Consider the following 24,100-nt stretch of genomic DNA (forward strand, 5'->3'; position numbering starts at 1 on the left):
TGCGTTGCTCTGCCATGCTCTTCTCTGCCTTGTGTTGCTCAGCCTTGCTCTGCCTTGTTCTGCCTTGCTCTGCTCTGCCTTGCTCTGCCTTGTGTTGCTCTGCCTTGCTCTGCCTTGCTCTGCTCTGCCTTGCTCTGCTCTGCTCTGCCTTGCTCTGCTCTGCCTTGCGTTGCTCTGGATTGCTCTGCTCTGCCTTGTGTTGCTCTGTCTTGCTTTGCTCTGTCTTGCGTTGCTCTGCCATGCTCTTCTCTGCCTTGTGTTGCTCAGCCTTGCTCTGCCTTGCTCTGCTCTGCTTTGCGTTACTTTGCCTTGCGTGCTACCTCAGGGAGTGACACCCCTGCCCCATGCAAGTTCCGGGCTCGGCTGGGCCCGCACCCAAGGTTAAGAGAAAATGTAGGTTAGACTGGGCTTTCAAACCCTGGCGGGCAGCCAGTCCAGGAGATGGACAACTCCAGTTACAAAGCCAAAAGTCCTCAATGGCTGACCATGCGGATACAGGAGTGCCATCTGGAATGGCGGATGAAGGCTGCAACTGATAACTGACAAAAATGTTTCCACCCACTCCGGTAAATCGCTCTGGTTAAGAGCGTCTGCTAAATAACTGTGTAACATAAATGTACATCTCTCACTATAGGATGATAATGACTCATCCCCTGCATCTCTATAGCTCCATGATGCTGACTCATCCCCTGCATCTCTATAGTTCAATGATGCTGACTCATCCCCTGCAGCTCTATAGCTCCATGATGCTGACTCATCCCCTGCATCTCTATAGTTCCATAATGCTGACTCGTCCTCTGCATCTCTATAGTTCCATGATGCTGACTCATCCCCTGCATCTCTATAGTTCCATGATGCTGACTCATCCCCTGCAACTCTATAGTTCCATGATATTGACTCATCCCCTGCATCGCTATAGCTCCATGATGCAGACTCATCACCTGCAACTCTATAGTTCCATGATGCTGACTCATCCCCTGCAACTCTATAGCTCCATGATGCTGACTTGTCCCCTGCATCGCTATAGCTCCATGATGCGGACTCATCCCCTGCAACTCTATAGTTCCATGATGCTGACTCATCCCCTGCAACTCTATAGCTCCATGATGCTGACTCGTCCCCTGCATCTCTATAGTTACATGATGCTGACTCATCCCCTGCAACTCTATAGTTCCATGATGCTGACTCATCCCCTGCAACTCTATTGCTCCATGATGCTGACTCGTCCCCTGCATCTCTATAGTTACATGATGCTGACTCATCCCCTGCAACTCTATAGTTCCATGATGTTGACTCATCCCCTGCAACTCTATAGCTCCATGATGCTGACTCATCCCCTGCATCTCTATAGCTCCATGATGTTGACTCATCCCCTGCAACTCTATAGCTCCATGATGCTGACTCACCCCCTGCAACTCTATAGTTCCATGATGCTGACTCATCCCCTGCAACTCTATAGCTCCATGATGCTGACTCACCCCCTGCATCTCTACTGCTCCATGATGCTGACTCATCCCCTGCAACTCTATAATTCCATGATGCTGACTCACCCCTTGCATCTCTATAGCTCCATGATGCTGACTCATCCCCTACAACTCTATAGTCCCATGATGCTGACTCATCCTCTGCAACTCTATAGTTCCATGATGCTGACTCATCCCCTGCAACTCTATTGCTCCATGATGCTGACTCGTCCCCTGCATCTCTATAGTTCCATGATGCTGACTCATCCCCTGCAACTCTATAGCTCCATGATGCTGACTCATCCCCTGCATCTCTATAGCTCCATGATGTTGACTCATCCCCTGCAACTCTATAGCTCCATGATGCTGACTCACCCCCTGCAACTCTATAGTTCCATGATGCTGACTCATCCCCTGCAGCTCTATAGCTCCATGATGCTGACTCATCCCCTGCATCTCTATAGTTCCATAATGCTGACTCGTCCTCTGCATCTCTATAGTTCCATGATGCTGACTCATCCCCTGCATCTCTATAGTTCCATGATGCTGACTCATCCCCTGCAACTCTATAGTTCCATGATATTGACTCATCCCCTGCATCGCTATAGCTCCATGATGCAGACTCATCACCTGCAACTCTATAGTTCCATGATGCTGACTCATCCCCTGCAACTCTATAGCTCCATGATGCTGACTTGTCCCCTGCATCGCTATAGCTCCATGATGCGGACTCATCCCCTGCAACTCTATAGCTCCATGATGCTGACTCGTCCCCTGCATCTCTATAGTTACATGATGCTGACTCATCCCCTGCAACTCTATAGTTCCATGATGCTGACTCATCCCCTGCAACTCTATTGCTCCATGATGCTGACTCGTCCCCTGCATCTCTATAGTTACATGATGCTGACTCATCCCCTGCAACTCTATAGTTCCATGATGTTGACTCATCCCCTGCAACTCTATAGCTCCATGATGCTGACTCATCCCCTGCATCTCTATAGCTCCATGATGTTGACTCATCCCCTGCAACTCTATAGCTCCATGATGCTGACTCACCCCCTGCAACTCTATAGTTCCATGATGCTGACTCATCCCCTGCAACTCTATAGCTCCATGATGCTGACTCACCCCCTGCATCTCTACTGCTCCATGATGCTGACTCATCCCCTGCAACTCTATAATTCCATGATGCTGACTCACCCCTTGCATCTCTATAGCTCCATGATGCTGACTCATCCCCTACAACTCTATAGTCCCATGATGCTGACTCATCCTCTGCAACTCTATAGTTCCATGATGCTGACTCATCCCCTGCAACTCTATTGCTCCATGATGCTGACTCGTCCCCTGCATCTCTATAGTTCCATGATGCTGACTCATCCCCTGCAACTCTATAGCTCCATGATGCTGACTCATCCCCTGCATCTCTATAGCTCCATGATGTTGACTCATCCCCTGCAACTCTATAGCTCCATGATGCTGACTCACCCCCTGCAACTCTATAGTTCCATGATGCTGACTCATCCCCTGCAACTCTATAGCTCCATGATGCTGACTCACCCCCTGCATCTCTATTGCTCCATGATGCTGACTTGTCCCCTGCATCTCTATAATTCCATGATGCGGACTCATCCCCTGCATCTCTATAGCTCCATGATGCTGACTCATCCCCTACAACTCTATAGTCCCATGATGCTGACTCACCCCCTGCATCTCTATAGCTCCATGATGCTGACTCATCCCCTGCATCTCTATAGCTCCATGATGCTGACTCATCCCCTGCAGCTCTATAGTTCCATGATGCTGACTCACCCCCTGCAACTCTATACCTCCATGATGCTGACTCATCCCCTGCAACTCTATAGTTCCATGATGCTGACTCATCCCATACTCTATAGATCCATGATGCTGACTCACCCCCTGCAACTCTATAGCTCCATGATGTTGACTCATCCCCTGCAACTCTATAGTTCCATGATGCTGACTCATCCCATACTCTATAGCTCCATGATGTTGACTCACCCCCTGCATCTCTATAGCTCCATGATGCTGACTCAACCCCGGCATCTCTATAGCTCCATGATGCTGACTCACTCCCTGCAACTCTATAGTTCCATGATGCTGACTCATCACCTGCAACTCTATAGCTCCATGATGCTGACTCATCCCCTGCATCTCTATAGTTCCATGATGCTGACTCCCCCCCTGCAACTCTATAGCTCCATGATGCTGACTCACCCCCTGCATCTCTATAGCTCCATGATGCTGACTCACCCCCTGCATCTCTACAGCTCCATGCATCACCTCTTTGTCAAGAGAATGGTGCAGCACTGGGCATCCACACTGAAACCTGCCCTGCTTTCTGTCTGTGTCTGTGTCTGTGTCTGTAAGAGAGGGGATGCTGGAAGCTATAGAGGTAGGACCAGGCTGTCGCCGTAGTAGAATTGTAAATTCAGCACTTTGCCGATGAAGGATGGTGAACTACACAGCCAATTAGCAGAGCTATAAAGCAAATGTATCATGGCTGTTATGGACTATAGTCTTCATCTCTCTGTTGGTCTTTACTATATAACTGTTATTTTGCTACATAGCACCTAGCCCTATTTGTTTAGTTATGGAGGTTCTGTGCCTAATGAATGCAGTTGGCCAATCTGAAACGATTCCCTATTCCATAGATAATGCCCCTTATTTCCTATCTAGGGCACTACATTTAGTGCACTACAGTACACTATGGAAGGTATGCACTTCATGAGGAATAAGGCGCCATGTTAGGCTAAGCCACTATTTGTTCCCCCATGAATACCAACCACTCTCTGCTACTGGCGTTGGTTAGAGTTATCACATAGATAGTTATCGCATAGAGAGTTATCACATAGAGTTATTACATAGAAAGTTATCACATAGAGCATTATCATATAGACAGTTATGACATAGAGAGTTATCACATAGAGCATTATCATATAGACAGTTATTACATAGAAAGTTATCACATAAAGCATGATAATATAGACAGTTATCACATAGATAGTTATCACATAGAGCATTATCATATAGACAGTTATGACATAGAGAGTTATCACATAGAGCATTATCATATGGACAGTTATCACATAGAGAGTTATCACATAGAGCATTATCATGTAGACAGTTATCACATAGAGAGTTATCGCATAGACAGGTACACATAGAGAGTTATCACATAGAGTGTTAACATATAGAGAGTTATCCTACAGACAGTTATTATATAGACAGTTATCATGTGTGCAGAGTTGTCATATATAGAGTTATCATATAGAGTTATCATATATAGAGTTATCATATATAGAGTTATCATATAAAGAGTTATCACAGACAATTATCACATAGGGAGTTATCACATAGACAGTTATCACATATATAGTTAATATACACAGTTATTACATAGAGAGTTATCATATAGAGAGGTATCACATAGACTGTTATCATTCAGAGAGTTATCACATAGAGTTATCATGTAGAGTATTATCATATAGACAGTTATCATATAGAGAGCTATCATATAGAGAGTTATCACATAGAGTGTTATTACATAGAGAGTTATCACATAGAGTGTTATCACATAGAGCATTATCACATGGACAGTTATCACACAGAGCGTTATCACATAGACATTTATCACATAGAGAGTTATCACATGGAGAGTTATCACAGAGTGCAATCATATAGACAGTTATTACATAGAAAGTTATCATATAGAGCATTATCATATAGACAGTTATCACATAGAGCGTTATTGCATAAACAGTTACACATAGAGAGTTATCACATAGAGCGTTAACATATAGAGAGTTATCATATAAACAGTTATTATATAGAGTGTTATTGTTACGGTGCATGAATGAGGACCCAAAAGCGAATTAACGTAAACAGAGCTTCTTTAATAACAAAACAAAACGTAGGCTCAGATGGACCGGCAGGTTCCGACAGGACAGGACAAGGTTGCAGCAAACATGACGATAGTCTGGTTCAGGCATGAACAACACAAACAAGAATCCGACAAAGACAGGAGCAGAAACAGAGAGAGATATAGAGGACTAATCAGAGGGAAAAAGGGAACAGGTGGGAAAAGGGGTGACGAGGTAGTTAGGAGGAGACAAGGCACAGCTGGGGGAAAGAGGGGGAGAAAAGGTAACCTAACAACGACCAGCAGAGGGAGACAGGGTGAAGGGAAAGGACAGAAACAAGACACAACATGACAGTACATGACAGTACCCCCCCACTCACCGAGCGCCTCCTGGCGCACTCGAGGAGGAAACCTGGCGGCAACGGAGGAAATCATCGATCAGCGCACGGTCCAGCACGTCCCGAGAGGGAACCCAACTCCTCTCCTCAGGACCGTACCCCTCCCAATCTACTAGGTACTGATGACCACGGCCCCGAGGACGCATGTCCAAAATCCTACGGACCCTGTAGATGGGTGCGCCCTCGACAAGGATGGGGGGGGGGGGGGGGGGGAAGACGAGCGGGGGCGCGAAGAACGGGCTTGACACAGGAGACATGGAAGACCGGGTGGACGCGACGAAGATATCGCGGAAGAAGAAGTCGAACTGCGACAGGATTAATGATCCGAGAAATACGGAACGGACCAATGAACCGCGGGGTCAACTTGCGAGAAGTGGTCTTAAGGGGAAGGTTCTGAGTGGAGAGCCAAACTCTCTGACCGCGACAATATCTAGGACTCTTAGTTCTACGCTTATTAGCAGCCCTCACAGTCTGCGCCCTATAACGGCAAAGTGCAGACCTGACCCTCTTCCAGGTGCGCTCGCAACGTTGGACAAAAGCCTGAGCGGAGGGGACGCTGGACTCGGCGAACTGAGATGAGAACAGCGGAGGCTGGTACCCGAGGCTACTCTGAAAAGGAGATAGCCCGGTCGCAGACGAAGGAAGCGAGTTGTGGGCGTATTCTGCCCAGGGGAGCTGTTCTGACCAAGACGCAGGGTTGCGAAAAGAAAGACTGCGTAAGATGCGACCAATAGTCTGATTGGCCCGTTCTGCTTGACCGTTAGACTGGGGGTGAAAGCCGGAAGAGAGACTGACGGAAGCCCCAATCAAACGGCAAAACTCCCTCCAAAATTGAGACGTGAATTGCGGACCTCTGTCCGAAACGACGTCTGACGGAAGGCCATGAATTCTGAAAACATTCTCGATGATGATTTGTGCCGTCTCTTTAGCAGAAGGAAGCTTAGCAAGGGGAATAAAATGAGCCGCCTTAGAGAACCTGTCGACAACCGTAAGAATAACAGTCTTCCCCGCTGACGAAGGCAGTCCGGTGACAAAATCTAAGGCGATGTGAGACCACGGTCGAGAGGGAATGGGAAGCGGCCTGAGACGGCCGGCAGGAGAAGAGTTACCGGACTTAGTCTGCGCGCAGACCGAACAAGCAGCCACGAAGCGACGCGTGTCATGCTCCCGGGTGGGCCACCAAAAGCGCTGGCGAATGGAAGCAAGCGTACCCCGAACGCCAGGGTGGCCGGCTAACTTGGCAGAGTGAGCCCACTGAAGAACGGCCAGACGAGTAGGAACGGGAACGAAAAGAAGGTTCCTGGGACAAGCGCGCGGCGACGGAGTTTGAGTGAGTGCTTGCTTTACCTGCCTCTCAATTCCCCAGACAGTCAACCCGACAACACGCCCCTCAGGGAGAATCCCCTCGGGGTCAGTGGAGGCTACTGAAGAACTGAAGAGACGAGATAAAGCATCAGGCTTGGTGTTCTTAGAGCCCGGACGATAAGAAATCACGAACTCGAAACGAGCGAAAAACAGCGCCCAGCGCGCCTGACGCGCATTAAGTCGTTTGGCAGAACGGATGTACTCAAGGTTCCTATGGTCAGTCCAAACGACAAAAGGAACGGTCGCCCCCTCCAACCACTGTCGCCATTCGCCTAGGGCTAAGCGGATGGCGAGCAGTTCGCGGTTTCCCACATCATAGTTACGTTCCGACGGCGACAGGCGATGAGAAAAATACGCGCAAGGGTGGACCTTGTCGTCAGAGAAGGAGCGCTGAGAAAGAATGGCTCCCACGCCCACCTCTGACGCGTCAACCTCGACAATGAACTGTCTAGAGACGTCAGGTGTAACAAGGATAGGGGAGGATGTAAAACGATTCTTGAGGAGATCAAAAGCTCCCTGGGCGGAAACGGACCACTTAAAGCACGTCTTGACAGAAGTGAGGGCTGTGAGAGGGGCTGCCACCTGACCGAAATTACGGATGAAGCGACGATAGAAGTTCGCGAAGCCGAGAAAGCGCTGCAACTCGACTCGTGACTTAGGGACGGGCCAATCAATGACAGCTTGGACCTTAGCGGGATCCATCTTAATGCCTTCAGCGGAAATAACAGAACCGAGAAATGTGACGGAGGAGGCATGAAAAGAGCACTTCTCAGCCTTCACAAAAAGACAATTCTCTAAAAGGCGCTGGAGGACACGTCGAACGTGCTGAACATGAATCTGGAGTGACGGTGAAAAAATCAGGATATCGTCAAGGTAAACGAAAACAAAGATGTTCAGCATGTCTCTCAGGACATCATTGACTAATGCCTGAAAGACAGCTGGAGCGTTAGCGAGGCCGAAAGGAAGAACCCGGTATTCAAAGTGCCCTAACGGAGTGTTAAACGCCGTCTTCCACTCGTCCCCCTCCCTGATGCGCACGAGATGGTAAGCGTTACGAAGGTCCAACTTAGTGAAAAACCTGGCTCCCTGCAGGATCTCGAAGGCTGAAGACATAAGAGGAAGCGGATAACGATTCTTCACTGTTATGTCATTCAGCCCTCGATAATCTATGCAGGGGCGCAGGGACCCGTCCTTCTTAACAAAAAAAAACCCCGCTCCGGCGGGAGAGGAGGAGGGGACTATGGTACCGGCGGCAAGAGCTACAGACAAATAATCTTCGAGAGCCTTACGTTCGGGAGCCGACAGAGAGTATAGTCTACCCCGGGGGGGAGTGGTTCCCGGAAGGAGATCAATACTACAATCATATGACCGGTGTGGAGGAAGAGAGGTGGCCCTGGACCGACTGAACACCGTGCGCAGATTGTGATATTCCTCCGGCACCCCTGTCAAATCACCAGGCTCCTCCTGTGAAGAAGAGACAGAGGAAACAGGAGGGATAGCAGACATTAAACATTTCACATGACAAGAGACGTTCCAGGAGAGGATAGAATTACTAGACCAATTAATGGAAGGATTATGACAAACTAGCCAGGGATGGCCCAAAACAACAGGTGTAAAAGGTGAACGAAAAATTAAAAAAGAAATGGTTTCGCTATGATTACCAGAAACAGTGAGGGTTAAAGGTAGCGTCTCACGCTGAATCCTGGGGAGAGGACTACCATCCAGGGCGAACAAGGCCGTGGACTCCCTTAACTGTCTGAGAGGAATGTCATGTTCCCGAGCCCAGGTCTCGTCCATAAAACAGCCCTCCGCCCCAGAGTCTATTAAGGCACTGCAGGAAGCTGACGAACCGGTCCAGCGTAGATGGACCGACAAGGTAGTGCAGGATCTTGAAGGAGAGACAGGAGTAGTAGCGCTCACCAGTAGCCCTCCGCTTACTGATGAGCTCTGGCTTTTACTGGACATGAAGTGACAAAATGACCAGCAGAACCGCAATAGAGACAGAGGCGGTAGGTGATTCTCCGTTCCCTCTCCTTAGTCGAGATGCGGATACCTCCCAGCTGCATAGGCTCAGCACCCGAGCCGGCAGAGGAAGATGGTAGTGATGCGGAGAGGGGGGCAACGGAGAACGCGAGCTCCTTTCCACGAGCTCGGTGACGAAGATCAACCCGTCGCTCAATGCGAATAGCGAGTTCAATCAAGGAATCCACGCTGGAAGGAACCTCCCGGGAGAGAATCTCATCCTTTACCTCTGCGCGGAGACCCTCCAGAAAACGAGCGAGCAAAGCCGGCTCGTTCCAGCCACTGGAGGCAGCAAGAGTGCGAAACTCAATAGAGTAGTCTGTTATGGATCGATTACCCTGACATAGGGAAGACAGGGCCCTGGAAGCCTCCTCCCCAAAAACAGATCGATCAAAAACCCGTATCATCTCCTCCTTAAAGTCCTGATACTGGTTAGTACACTCAGCCCTTGCCTCCCAGATTGCCGTGCCCCACTCACGAGCCCGTCCAGTAAGGAGAGATATGACGTAGGCGACACGAGCAGTGCTCCTGGAGTAAGTGTTGGGCTGGAGAGAAAACACAATATCACACTGGGTGAGGAACGAGCGGCATTCAGTGGGCTCCCCAGAGTAACACGGCGGGTTATTGATTCTGGGCTCCGGAGATTCGAAAGCCCTGGAAGTGGCCGGCGGATCGAGGCGGAGATGGTGAACCTGTTCTGTGAGGTTGGAGACTTGGGTGGCCAGGGTCTCAACGGCATGTCGAGCAGCAGACAATACCTGCTTGTGTCTGCCTAGCATCGCTCCCTGGATCTCGACGGCTGAGTGGAGAGGATCCGAAGTCGCTGGGTCCATTCTTGGTCGGATTCTTCTGTTACGGTGCATGAATGAGGACCCAAAAGCGAATTAACGTAAACAGAGCTTCTTTAATAACAAAACAAAACGTAGGCTCAGATGGACCGGCAGGTTCCGACAGGACAGGACAAGGTTGCAGCAAACATGACGATAGTCTGGTTCAGGCATGAACAACACAAACAAGAATCCGACAAAGACAGGAGCAGAAACAGAGAGAGATATAGAGGACTAATCAGAGGGAAAAAGGGAACAGGTGGGAAAAGGGGTGACGAGGTAGTTAGGAGGAGACAAGGCACAGCTGGGGGAAAGAGGGGGAGAAAAGGTAACCTAACAACGACCAGCAGAGGGAGACAGGGTGAAGGGAAAGGACAGAAACAAGACACAACATGACAGTACATGACAGTTATCACATGTACAGAGTTATCATATATAGAGTTATCATATATAGAGTTATCATATAGAGAGTTATCATATATAGAGTTATCATATAGAGAGTTATCACATAGACAGATATCACAAATATAGTTATTAAATAGACAGTTATTACATAGAGAGTTATCATATAGAGCGGTATCACATAGACTGTTATCATTTAGAGAGCTATCATATAGAGAGTTATCATATAGAGAGGTATCACATAGACTGTTATCACATAGAGAGTTATCACATAGAGAGTTATCACATTGACATTTATCACATAGAGAGTTATGACGTAGACAGTTATCACATAGACATGTATCACATAGAGAGTTATCACATTGACATTTATCACATAGAGAGTTATGACGTAGACAGTTATCACATAGACATGTATCACATAGAGAGTTATCACATTGACATTTATCACAGAGAGTAATCACATAGACAGTTATCACATAGAGAGTTATGACAGAGCGTCATCACATAGACAGTTATCATATTGAGTTATCATATAGAGATTATAGAGTGTTATTATATAGAGGAAGATGTGTTGTAAACAATGGGAATATGAGTAATGTAAAGGGAGGGGTTCTAAACACAGTTCCACCAGGAGGGGGTTCTGCATGTGTGAGATGGAGGGGAAGAGAGAGCAGGCAGCAGTAGAAGCATGTCCGACTCGAGCGCTACAGGACTAATTGGTAATAAGGTATTGTGTTGCTCTCTGTCTCTTTCTCTCTCTCTGCCTTTGTCCGTGACTCAGTCTATGTGTCTGTTTCAGGGTCAGTCCACCTGTGTGTATTTCCATCTGCTCTCTGTCCCCCCAATCTGGTACCTTTCATCTAATCTAATGCTCCAATGCTCTTCTCCTCCTTCCTCTCTCCTCCTCTGGTAGCTCGCCTTCTCTCCTCTCATTTGTGCTCAACCCTTCCTCATGTTTTCCACGTGCTCTACCTACCTCAGCAAAAAGTCTATTCTTGTTCACTCACTTCGTCAGCATTCCCCCTCCCTCTCTTCCTCCCTCCTTTTGTCCCCCCTCCCCTCCCCCCTCAGATACACAGGAACGGCCTGTCTTTTCATCTTACCTCCCTGGACTTTGTTGCTCCACTTTGTACTTTGCATGTTTCTATCTTGCTTCAGATTCTTGTGGTTAATACTGAGTTTGGAAATTATGAAATGGTTTCAATTCGGTTAAAAGATATAGAATAGTACAACAAATCAAATCAAATTGTATTGGTCACATACGCATGATTAGCAGATGTTACTGTGGGTGTAGAGAAATGCTTGCGCTTCTAGCTCCGGCAGTGCAGTAATATCTAACAAGTAATATCTGACAATTACACAACATATACCCAATACACACACATCTAGTAAAGGAATGGAATTAAGAATACAAAAATATACGGACAAGCAATGTCAGAGTGGCATAGAAAAAGATACAGTAGGAGACAGTATATAGATAGATATAAGATGAGTAATGCAAGATATATAGACATTATTAAAGTGACTTGTGTTCCATTTATTAAAGTGGCCAGTGATATCTAGTCTATGTATATAGGAAGCAGCCTCTCTGTGCTAGTGATGGCTATTTAACAGTCTGATGGCCTTGAGATAGGAGCTGTTTTTCAGTCTCTCGGTCCCTGCTTTGATGCACCTGTACTGACCTCGCCTTCTGGATGATAACGGGGTGAACAGGCAGTGGCTCAGGTGGTTGTTGTCCTTGATTAACTTTTTGGCCTTCCTGTGACATCGGGTGGTGTTGATGTCTTGGAGGGCAGGTAGTTTGCCCCAAGTGGTGAGTTGGGCAGACCGCACCACCCTCTGGAGAGCCCTGCGGTTGCGGGCGGAGCAGTTTCCATACCAGGTGGTGATACAGCCCGGCAGGATGCTCTCAATTGTGCATCTGTAAAAGTTTGTGAAGGTTTTAGGTGACAAGCCAAATGTATTCAGCCTCCTGAGGTTGAAGAGGCGCTATTGCGCCTTCTTCGCCACACTGTCTGTATGGGTGGACCATTTCAGTTTGTCCGTGATGTGTACACCGAGGAACTTGAAGCTTTTGAACTCCGCACAGGGCGGAGTTCAGTCTCGAGTTTAATGATGAGCTTGGAGAGTGCTATGGCATGTCTTGAGAGATATTACTTTTGTTTATCATGTATAGCTTTTATGACCAATTCATTTTCAAACTAAAACTTGTTATCTCAATCAACAAAAATGTGGTTTCAGAAAACTGAGTGGCCGTGAGTGGCTGAATGGAAATAGGCCATGAGTATTTCTGAACTGTTATTTGGGGAAAGTGGTATTATAACATGCTGTTACTAAGAGAGCCTGTCTCACTGACTGACTGCAATGTGTACAGCTCCACCTGCTGGACAGACTATGTTACTGCACCTGTATGTCACTACCTCGTGCTTATTTTCTTTGGCTACTACCGCTAGTAGCATTACTATCTCTAATATCTCTACTACTACCATTACCACTAGTAGCATTACTACCTCTAATATCTCTACTATCACAAGTAGCATTACTATCTCTAATATCCATACTACCACCATTACCACTAGTAGCATTACTATCTCTAATATCTATACTACTACCATTACCACTAGTAGCATTACTATCTCTAATATCTCTACTACTACCATTACCACTAGTAGCATTACTATCTCTAATATCTCTACTACCACCATTACCACTAGTAGCATTACTATCTCTAATATCTATACTACTACCATTTCAGTAAATACAGTACAATGCAATGATGGTAATGAAATCCAGCTCATTCCAGTAATACTAATAATAGTACATATAATCATGTATACAGGTACAACACTACTGCTGTTATATTGTGGCCTCTTTGGTCGATACATTTAAACAAATACAAATAAGATAAAAAAATAAAGAAAGAATGTATAATAAAATAAACAACAACAACATGATGGTTCCACTATGTATTACAGTCAGTTATATACAATGTAAATACTATGATGATGGTTCTACTATGTATTACTGTGTCACGTTCTGACCTTAGTTCCTTTATTATGTATTTGTGTCAGTTTGGTCAGGGCGTGAGCTGGGGTGGGTAGTCTATGTTCTTTTTTCTATGTTGTGTTTATGTGTTTGGCCTAGTATGGTTCTCAATCAGAGGCAGGTGTCGTTCGTTGTCTCTGATTGAGAATCATACTTAGGTAGCCTGTTTTCTCCATTTTAGTTGTGGGTGATTGTTTTCTGTCTCATTTTCTTCACCAGACAGAACTGTATCGTTTTCGTTCATTCTCCTTGTTATTTTGTTTTTTGTGTTCCGTGTTAATAAATATCAACATGGACACGTACCACGCTGCATATTGGTCCGATCCTTCTTACTCTTCCTCCGACGAAGAGGAGATTCGTTACATACTGCCAGTTATATACAATGTAAATACTATGATGAGGGTTCCACTATGTATTACTATTAAGTTACATACAATGTGAATTCTTCAGGGAATTAAAGGTCATGGGATGGCCCTCAGGCTATGGCAATCATATACATATGACCATCTCTCTGAATGTCATCCCCTTCTAGGATCCTGTGTCTCTCCCAGTATTATATGAGTGTATTGATCTGATCTCAGTGTTTTGTGGTTGGCAGCTAGGTCTTTTAGGTGATCTTTAAAAGCTCAGTTTGAGTGTTTGACAATAAATAGTTCTCTGCAAAGCGAACCACAGGTTTTGTACTGCTAAGATTCACAGAGCGGAGAAGTGAAAATCTGAATATTCTAAGACACCAAGGTCGGGCCCCTCAGATGGCATATAAACATGACATGAGCCATGATTATTATTTTTTTGAATAACAGGATATTTGATTTAAAACTGCTACATTGATTAAACATGATTGATTACGTAGAAGTAGTGTCGGTCTCTAGCATTATATTGATTACCTTCTTCTTTTCTGCAAGAACCATATCTCCATCTAGTTTTCAGTGTGCTCCTTTTGCCCCAGAATGGATATGGTTAGTGGATAAAGGTCTCTTATAAGAATCCCTTCTACAGTATGTGACGTCATGCGTTTTGGTTACTGTGTTTTTCTATATACATGTCCATGTCTCTTCTATGCAGAACATTTTCTTAAGGAACTCAGTCCCAAATTACTGTTGAAAGTGAGAAAAGTGGAATACACCAGGTGCAATTTCTACATTTGGTTCTGCATCAGCCATCATCAGTTGTACACTTGTTATGTCAGTCACTGACAACCACTCAATTATCCCGTGTCAGCTGACATGTTTTAGATTGTTAGGTAAAGTAGTCTAGCCATGTCACAATGTCACTGGCTTTCTAGCCTCCACCGATCTACATTTATTTTTCCATTTGTTTTGTCTGTATTGTACACACCTGGTCCCCATTACGTTTTAATTATTTCCCTATTTAACCCTCTGGAGCCATCATGGTTTTGGTGCTTGTTTCTGTCAGAGTCTAGGTGATGTGGGTAAGGCGGAGTCAGGCGCAGGACACAGAGATGAGTAATAATAGTAACTTTACTCAAAAATAGTCTTCCAACAATGTTTTACCCTCAAGGTGGAGGGGGGGGGGGGGCCCAAAAGTCTAGAGGCGCTTCGGCTCAGTGGATATCAATAATTAATTAACTAAGCCTACAGGATGGCGTATAGACGGAGGGAATTACTATAAGCAGAAAGGCATGTGTATAACACAAGAATTTAGTGTATTAGTCACTCTCATCCGCAACACTAATAATCATTATTATAAGGCATTATAAAGTCTCATAGTTACTTATTACCAGTTATAAAGCGTTTAACATACAATTATAGATGATATGTTAAAACTCAGTCTGTTATGTATTGTTCCCATCCGCAGCACTATTAACCAAACTGAACTTCCTTGTTAATTCAGCTTTGTTTCTTCCTGTTGCGGAAGTATCTTAAGATCCAAGCCCCTCCGGCTCGCTTTGATATTTAAATTATATCCACACTGGTCTCTGGATCGCTGGTTCCAGCCTGGTGTGTTTAGGATGGGGGGAGGGGGGGGGGGAGAAGGGAGGGGGGAAAGAAGGTGAGTGGGGGTGAAAAAATCTGGGCTCTGGATCGAGACTGACAAAAAAAATTGGGAGAGGAGAAAGGGAGGGAAGGGTAGAGAGGCTACTGCCTGCCACTGTGCCGTTGTTATTGAGCTATATTTGGCAGTGGTGTGTGGGTGTGTATCAGTCTGGCATGGGGGGAGTCAGTCTTCCTCTCGTGTGTGTGTGTGGGTCAGCTGGGAATGAGAAGAGATGGGGGGATTGAAGGATGGTGACGGTGACGGTGAGTGTACAGCACACTGGGTTTCAGACTGACTGAGGAGGGGCCGAGGGGCAGATCTATTTTTACCCATGACAGGTTTAGCTGACAGTGAGCCAATTTGATGAGGGAATCAATGTCTTCTGCTATAGATGTGATGCTCTTCCCAGGTTTCTTTCAGAAGGTGTTGAGGTATTTGAATGGCTTAACTTGATACCTACCCTGGTTATCCTGTTCATGTCTCTAAAGTTATGGCTGAGATAAGATAGTACTTTATTACTCCCCCAGAGGGAAAAGTTATTACACCAACCAATAGAAAACACACCAATAAATACACAAGAAAACGGAACAACGGACACACCATCTATGCACCATCACACCGTCTATGCACCATCACACCATCTATGCACCATCACACCATCTATGCACCATCACACCATCTATGCACCATCTAAGAGCAGCATATTGTGTGGTGACTGAATGTTGGTGGGTGATATGAACCTGATAATACTGTTTAGATGGGAAGTTAAAGCATGGTGTGGCAGCATCTCACTGTTTATAGACAGAGGAACATTAGTAGATGTATGTTGTTGCAGTCTTCACCTCACACACACGCTCCTCAGACACGACTGCGTTGGAAAGCACTACAGGAACTTAACATGAACTGGAACTGGCAGTAGCTACGCAGGTCACATGGGTCCAGGGCAAGGCCAGACAGGTCACATGGGTCCAGGGCCAGGCCAGACAGGTCACATGGGTCCAGGGCAAGGCCAGACAGGTCACATGGGTCCAGGGCCAGGCCAGACAGGTCACATGGGTCCAGGGCCAGGCCAGACAGGTCACATGGGTCCAGGGCAAGGCCAGACAGGTCACATGGGTCCAGGGCCAGGCCAGACAGGTCACATGGGTCCAGGGCCAGGCCAGACAGGTCACATGGGTCCAGGGCCAGGCCAGACAGGTCACATGGGTCCAGGGCCAGGCCCAGGCCAGACAGGTTATCAACTCAGTGACGCAATGGGCTACTTTGAGAGCTTGGATTTGGCTTTAGTAGGTGTTTTTAGATCAAGTAGCAAGTTATTTAGACTGATATCATCTTGGTTGATAATTTGAAAACATGGAGTCTTAGCATAATTTCTTTGTAAACCTTCTGTTCTGTTCTCTGTTCTCTCTCTCTCTCTATCTCTCTCTCTTTCTCTCTCTAGGGTTCAGCTGATTCCTACACTAGTAGACCCTCAGATTCCGACGTGTCCCTGGAGGACGACCCGGAGGCGTCTCGGCTAGAAGCCGAGCGCCAGGCCCAACTGCAGCTGGAGAGAGCCAAGGTAGGTAACCTGGCTTCTAATCCCTAGTCAGTTGGAGAGAGCCAACATGCTATACATTTATAGGCAATGTTCTCGCATTCGCGGAGACTGCACTCACAGTAAACGCTACCTACAGTATCTCAGCTCAATCTGGATTTTACGTTTACGTTTAAATCACACTGGAGTGCTGATCATCAGCACTATGAATTTAATCGAGCCCTTAGTCAGGAATAAGTCTGGTTTGAAGTCGAGTGCCAGACACAACTGCAGCTGAGAGAGAGAGCCAAAGAAGGCAACCTCTCCTTCACCCGATAGTCAGGCCTAGAGAGCCAGGGTTAGTAGAGTCAGGAGTTTAGTTAGTTAATTAGCTTGTTTACGTAAACAGGAGTTTAATCAGGCCAAACTGTAGATGGAGAGAGCTATGGTGAGCAACACTTCTTCAACCTCTTTTCTCCCCTGCAACTATTCCTCAGGTCGAACAGATGTAGGATCTTAATTTGAGCCAGTTTGCTACAGCAGGAAAATAATCCTGCAGCAACAGGAACTGTGAATTATTATGTGGATTATAATGAGTGTTGGACATTTTAAATGGGAAATTACAAACTTTTGAAGCCTTTTAAAACCTTGAATACATTACAAGTTTGCGCCGGACAATTCTCAGCAACAAAAAAGTGATCAAATTAAGATCCTACATCTGTAAATGTGAACTTGTTCTCAGGCAATTTACCTGGTAAAATAAAGGTTGAATATAAAAATAAAGCAGTGTTTAGTCAGGTCCAGAGAGCCAAGAAGAGACCCAAGGAAAGTCCACCATAGGATGGGATATTGTCAGGTCAATGCATCCTTTCGTAAACACTGTTTTATGTATCTGTCTGTCCTCCCCAGTCAAAACCCGTAGCATTTGCAGTGAAGACCAACGTGAGCTACTGTGGTGCTCTAGATGCTGACTGTCCTGTCCAAGGTGCTGCTATCAACTTTGAAACCAAAGATTTTCTACACATAAAAGAGGTGAGAGGAGTTCAGTAGGCGTCATTATCAATGATCACTATCACGTCCTCACCATCACCACTAGAATGACATTTCTTTAGTTGTTGCAGTTATCTTAAACAGTAGCTATTGGAACCCAGTCCTTACACGTTCACAATATGTATGGCCATGACAACCACAGGCATCTCTATCACGGCGGTTACTACCACTGCTGCCATACTGTCGAAACAGCAGTGACAACCACAGGCATCTCTATCACGGCGGTTACTACCACTGCTGCCATATTGTCGAAACAGCAGTGCCAACAGTTTCATTTGGACTTGACTGGAATCCATTTTTGTCTCTTTGCAGAAATACAGCAATGACTGGTGGATTGGTCGGCTGGTGAAGGAAGGGGCAGACATAACTTTCATCCCCAGCCCGGTGAAACTGGAGGCCATGCGGATCAAACAGGAACAGAAACAGGCCCAGAGGTCAGGGTTCATCGTCTCTCCCTGCTACATCCCGAGTCTCTTTCTCAGTAGTCTTTCCTCTATTCCCTGTGTCGTCATCTACAATCCTCTCCCTGCCTCCTCAAAACTTCAACAAGGACTTTTAAACGATTCCTTGAGTATCATAAGGATGCAAGGGGAGGGTTCATGGAGATGATTCAAGGAGAGGTAAGGTACTTGTATAGTCCTTGAATCCTCGTCTTGCTCATCGGCACCGTGTTGTTGTCCTGCAGGAAAGCGGCGAACTCATCGTCGGGTTGGAGATCCACACCACCTAGTGCAGGTGAGTGACAGCTGTTGGGTGACTGACCTCGTCCTTCCCCCTCATACCAGAATCAATTGCTTTTCATTATGTAGCAAAGCATGTTAATCCATAATCAATCAATCAATCGTATTTATTTGATAGAGCTCTTTTTTACATCAGCAGTTGTCACAAAGTGCTTTACAGAAACCCAGCCTAAAACTCAGAGCAATCAACCAAATGCACAGCATTCAGAGTTGAGGTCAACTCCATTTCAATTGAGTCAATTCAGGAAGGATGCTGAAAATCTGATTCCAACCCTGACGGTGTTGTTGCATTTTACTGGATGAGTACGAAAGGGTCTGGAAGGTTGCTACAGGATATCCTGTCTTCAGACACTACACCATCTGCTCTCCATAGATAGACTTCCATATTAGCTTTCATGCTAAATGTGTTTTCTCTTGTTTTTACAAGCCAAACAGAAGCAGAAGCAGGTATGTTTGTAATGCAGATGATTCTACTATGTATCAGAGCTAGAATTAAGAATAGCTGTGTCATAAAATACTCTCTACTACAAACTGTTTTGCTCTTAGTTGATGACACTGGTAGATTCTAATCTCAATGACTTGAGGGTTACGCTTAGGGCCCAGAGTTATCCCTAACTACATGATCTGACCAGGGCCTTACTAAAAACATAGTAAAACTCAGGGTTCTAGTTATGCTCCAAAGTCGGTCTTGGCCCGTTCCAAGCCCAGTGTGTGTTGGCCTGTTCCAAACCCAATGTGTGTTGGCCCGTTTCAAGCCCAGTGTGTGTTGGCCCGTTCCAAGCCCAGTGTGTGTTGGCCCGTTCCAAGCCCAGTGTGTGTTGGCCCGTTCCAAGCCCAGTGTGTGTTGGCCCGTTCCAAGCCCAGTGTGTGTTGGCCCGTTCCAAGCCCAGTGTGTGTTGGCCCGTTTCAAGCCCAGTGTGTGTTGGCCCGTTCCAAGCCCAGTGTGTGTTGGCCCGTTCCAAGCCCAGTGTGTGTTGGCCCGTTCCAAGCCCAGTGTGTGTTGGCCCGTTCCAAGCCCAGTGTGTGTTGGCCCGTTCCAAGCCCAGTGTGTGTTGGCCCGTTTCAAGCCCAGTGTGTGTCTCCCCTGCAGACAGAGCATCTCCCACCCTATGATGTTGTTCCTTCCATGAGGCCGGTGGTGTTGGTGGGGCCGTCACTGAAAGGCTATGAGGTGAGAGGCTGGTCGATACGCACACACACACGCACCACACCTTCCTTGGCCCATTAAGCTTTAAGATTTTATTGGCCCATTAAGATTTTTTATTTAATTTAATGTAACTAGGCAATTCAGTTAATAACAAATTCTTATTTACAATGACAGCCTACACTGGCCAAACTCGGACGACACTGGGCCAATTGTGCGCCACCCTATGGGACTCCCAATCACGGCCAGTTGTGATACAGCCTGGATTCGAACCAGGGTGTCTGTAGTGACACCTCAATCACTGAGATGCAGTGCCTTAGACCACTGCTCCACTCGGGAGCCAAAATGAGAATACATTATGATACAGTAAGAATATGTACTGCCCACTCACAATCCCAGCCTGATGTACATGCACAATATATAGAGTAGATGATGTGTAGGTTATGTCAGGAATGGGATATAAGATGGTACTGTCATCAATATGACTGTATTGAGCTTTTTAGCCCAACAAACAAATCTGCACAACAATAAGGCTTATAATTGGGGCGGCAGGGTAGCCTAGTGGTTAGAGCGTTGGACTAGTAACCGGAAGGTTGTGAGTTCAAACCCACGAGCTGACAAGGTACAAATCTGTCGTTCTGCCCCTGAACAGGCAGTTAACCCACTGTTCCCAGGCCGTCATTGAAAATAAGAATTTGTTCTTAACTGACTTGCCTGGTTAAATAAAGGTAAAATAAAAAATAAAAAAAAATAAAAAAAAATAATTGAATCAAATCTCTCCATGCTTCAACATTCTCTCTCTCTCTCCTGTGTGGATGCAGACAGAGACAAGCAGTTTGTTTTGTGTGTCTATGAAATATTTATGCATTTCTCTGGTGAAATGTGTTTTGTGGATGCTCCAGAGGCATACATCAGCCTCTCTCTGACTCTCTGACTCTCTCACTCTCTCTTTCTCTCTCACTCTCACTCTCTCCCAGAGACAGCAGGAGAGCAGAAGCAGGAGGAGTGCTTGGTTGTATCCCCTATATCCCCTAACATCTCTCTCTAAGCCCCACAGCCAGTCAGACTAACATCTCTCTCTAAGCTCCACAGCCAGTCAAACTAACATCTCTCTCTAAGCGCCACAGCCAGTCAGACTACACACGAAGTTCTGTCCTTATTTAATACACCATACAGATTTGTGTTCCTTCACTTTCTAAGTATTTCAGAGAGGGAGGAAGCAGGGGAGACATGTGGAGACAGGGAGAGGAGAAGTTAGAGAGATGGGGGGGTGAGAGAGAGAGGAGGAGAGAGAGAGAGAGAGAGAGGAGGAGAGAGAGAGAGAGAGACAGACAGAGAGAGAGAGAGAGACAGACAGACAGAGAGACGGAGAGAAAGAGAGAGATTCAACACAGGGATCAGTGTTCTCTCTGTTCCTAACCAATCATCACACTCCCCTCTGTCTCCCAGGTAACAGACATGATGCAGAAGGCCCTGTTTGACTTCCTGAAACACAGGTTTGATGGAAGGTGGGTACAGCCAGAACCACGATGGAATAAGTGTTACAACTGTTTTGTAAAAATCCTTTATGATTTTGAATGCAGTGTATCCGCTTGTCTGGCTGGAATTGTATTCTTTAATTGTAAAAAAAAAATGGAATCCATCCATCCATCTAACTATCTATGTTTTTAGAATCTCTATCACGCGGGTGACTGCTGATCTGTCATTGGCCAAAAGGTCTGTATTGAACAAGAAGGCTATCATGGAGAGGTCCAACACACGCTCCAGTCTTGGTAAGAACAGGAGGACTTGTCCTGCATCTTTAATGTAGACATTTGTTTGTTTTTCATCTTCATTTAGGGTGTGTAATAACCCTCTGTCAGTCCTGAGTACATGGTTTAGACTGCTATGTTGATAGATGTACTACAGGTGTAGAATCTTCATTTGATCATACTGTTGCAGAACTTTCGTGTAATAAGGAAATGTAAAACTTGTGTATTTGAGATTTAAAAAGGCTTCTGAAGTTTGTAATTTCCACTTTGATTTTTCAGGCTTGATTTTCCCTTATGAAAAATTCCTCAACCCCTAGAAACAGGGCCATAAATTATAATCCACATAATAATTCACATTTCCTGTTGCTTTAGGATTATTTTCCTGCTGTAGCAAACTGTCTCAAATTAAGTTCCAACATCTGTATATGACTAAGGACAGATCACACTTTCTCTGTACTCAGCCCTCTCTCTCTCTCTGTCTCTCTGTGTGTTGGGGTGGTAGCTGAGGTCCAGAGTGAGATTGAGAGGATTTTTGAGCTGGCTAAGACTCTACAGCTCGTAGTTCTGGACGCAGACACTATCAACCACCCAGCACAGCTCCTCAAAACATCCCTGGCTCCTATCATCATTTACGTTAAGGTGTCCTCTCCAAAGGTAAGAACTGATCCACTACCAGTACACGGTTAGTCAGCCAGTCAGCCAGTTAGTCAGTCAGCGAGACAGCCAGTCAGTCAGCCAGCCAGTTAGTCAGTCAGCGAGCCAGCCAGCCAGCCAGTTAGTCAGTCAGTCAGCCAGTCAGCCAGTTAGTCAGTCAGCCAGTCAGTCAGCCAGTTAGTCAGTCAGCCAGCCAGTCAGCCAGTTAGTCAGTCAGTCAGCCAGTCAGCCAGTTAGTCAGTCAGCCAGTCAGTTAGTCAGTCAGTCAGCCAGCTAACCAGTTAGTCAGTCAGCCAGTTAGTCAGTCATTCAGCCAGTCAGTCATTCAGCCAGTCAGCCAGCCAGTCAGTCAGTCTGCCAGCCAGCCAGCCAGTCAGCCATGTAGTCAGTCAGCCAGCCAGCCAGTCAGTCATTCAGCCGGCCAGCCAGTCAGCCAGTTATCCATCCAGCCAGTCATTCAGCCAGGCTGTTAGTCAGCCAGCCAGTCAGTCATTAAGCCAGCCAGTTAGTCAGCCAGCCTTCCAGCCAGTCAGACAGTCAGTCATTCAGCCAGCCAGCCAGCCAGCCATATAGTCAGTCAGCCATTCAGCCAGTCAGTCATTCAGCCAGCCTGTTAGTCAGCCAGCCAGTTATCCATCCAGCCAGTCATTCAGCCAGCCAGGCAGTTAGTCAGCCAGCCAGTCAGTCATTAAGCCAGCCAGTTAGTCAGCCAGCCTGCCAGCCAGTCATTCAGCCAGCCAGTCAGTCAGTCAATCAGTTAGTCATTCAGCCAGCCAGCCAGCCAGCCAGTTAGTCAGCCAGCCAGCCAGCCAGCCAGCCAGTTAGTCAGTCATTCAGCCAGCCAGCCAGTCAGTCATTCAGCCGGCCAGTTAGTCAGTCAGCCAGCCAGCAAGTCAGCCAGCAAGTTCATTATTTTCTCTTCTCTCCCAGGTTCTTCAGAGGCTCATTAAATCTCGGGGGAAATCTCAAAGTAAACACCTCAATGTACAGATGATGGCAGGGGACAAACTAGCACAGTGTCCACCCGTATGTAATGAAAATAATACTAATACTTTTATTTGTACAACAATCTACGTTACTCTGTCTGTCCAGCATAACGGTAGGCTTACACTCAGCTGATAGGGCTGTTAATAGCATTCCCTTGAGGCTTACCATTTAGTTTTTGACATTGTGTTAACATCTCATCTCTCAGGAGATGTTTGATGTGATCCTGGATGAGAACCAGCTGGAAGATGCATGTGAACACCTAGCAGAATACCTGGACATCTACTGGCGCGCCACTCACCTGCCCTGCTCCGCCCCCCTCAACCCCCTATTGGACCAGAGCGAGGTCACCCCGCCCTCCGCTAACTCCAGCCAACAGGTGAGCTCCTCTCGGCGTGGTGTGTGATGACCAATAGTTCCAGGTTGTGTTGTTTGCCGTTGTGCTGTGCTTCCTGAGATTGTCAATTGTGCAGAGCGACTGTAACGGGAAAAAAATAAGTACTTGAACGCCACTAAATAATCTGTTCCTGGACCTGTTGTCATTCTGCTGTTAGCTATTCTCTCATTCATCCTTGTCTTTCTGTGTTTGCAGTTCTCCGAGACTCAAGAGTTAATAGAATGATCACTCCTTAGCTACCACAGGTCTGGGTGAGTAGGACCCCCTCACTATCCCTCCCTAACCCTTTTCTCTGTTCTCTGTTCTATTCTATTCTACTCTATTTGATTCTAAAAGGAACAGCCACTGCTGTGGGTCAGATGTAAGGGGTCAGAATTTAGAGGTCACCGGGGGTCACAGGGGGAGCAGGGGTTGGCAAGGAATTCCTGTCTGGATAGGCACCATCTCCACAGGCC

At 46.4% G+C, this 24,100-nt stretch overlaps 1 protein-coding gene across 2 annotated transcripts in view; it reads left to right on the forward strand.

Moving 5' to 3' along the window:
- The window catches only part of LOC110532726 (voltage-dependent L-type calcium channel subunit beta-4), a 42,638-nt gene that overhangs the window by 12,094 nt on the left and 6,444 nt on the right, over positions 1 to 24,100 (forward strand). Inside the window, exons 2-13 of one of the 2 annotated variants that reach the window (XM_090185308.1) lie at positions 16,851 to 16,970; positions 17,835 to 17,957; positions 18,288 to 18,409; positions 18,661 to 18,710; positions 19,143 to 19,162; positions 19,806 to 19,886; positions 21,309 to 21,367; positions 21,531 to 21,631; positions 22,113 to 22,264; positions 23,195 to 23,290; positions 23,457 to 23,627; positions 23,841 to 23,896. In XM_090185308.1, the coding sequence (XP_090041434.1) occupies positions 18,375 to 18,409; positions 18,661 to 18,710; positions 19,143 to 19,162; positions 19,806 to 19,886; positions 21,309 to 21,367; positions 21,531 to 21,631; positions 22,113 to 22,264; positions 23,195 to 23,290; positions 23,457 to 23,627; positions 23,841 to 23,870 (795 nt within the window). In that variant the 5' untranslated portion in view covers positions 16,851 to 16,970; positions 17,835 to 17,957; positions 18,288 to 18,374 and the 3' untranslated portion in view covers positions 23,871 to 23,896. The remainder of the gene's footprint in view (positions 1 to 16,850; positions 16,971 to 17,834; positions 17,958 to 18,287; positions 18,410 to 18,660; positions 18,711 to 19,142; positions 19,163 to 19,805; positions 19,887 to 21,308; positions 21,368 to 21,530; positions 21,632 to 22,112; positions 22,265 to 23,194; positions 23,291 to 23,456; positions 23,628 to 23,840; positions 23,897 to 24,100) is intronic. The other variant, XM_036988785.2, reaches the window with a different exon arrangement.

The sequence above is a fragment of the Oncorhynchus mykiss genome, chromosome 9, assembly GCF_057628025.1.
Source record: "Oncorhynchus mykiss isolate SJ-2025 chromosome 9, ASM5762802v1, whole genome shotgun sequence".
NCBI lineage: Eukaryota > Metazoa > Chordata > Actinopteri > Salmoniformes > Salmonidae > Oncorhynchus > Oncorhynchus mykiss.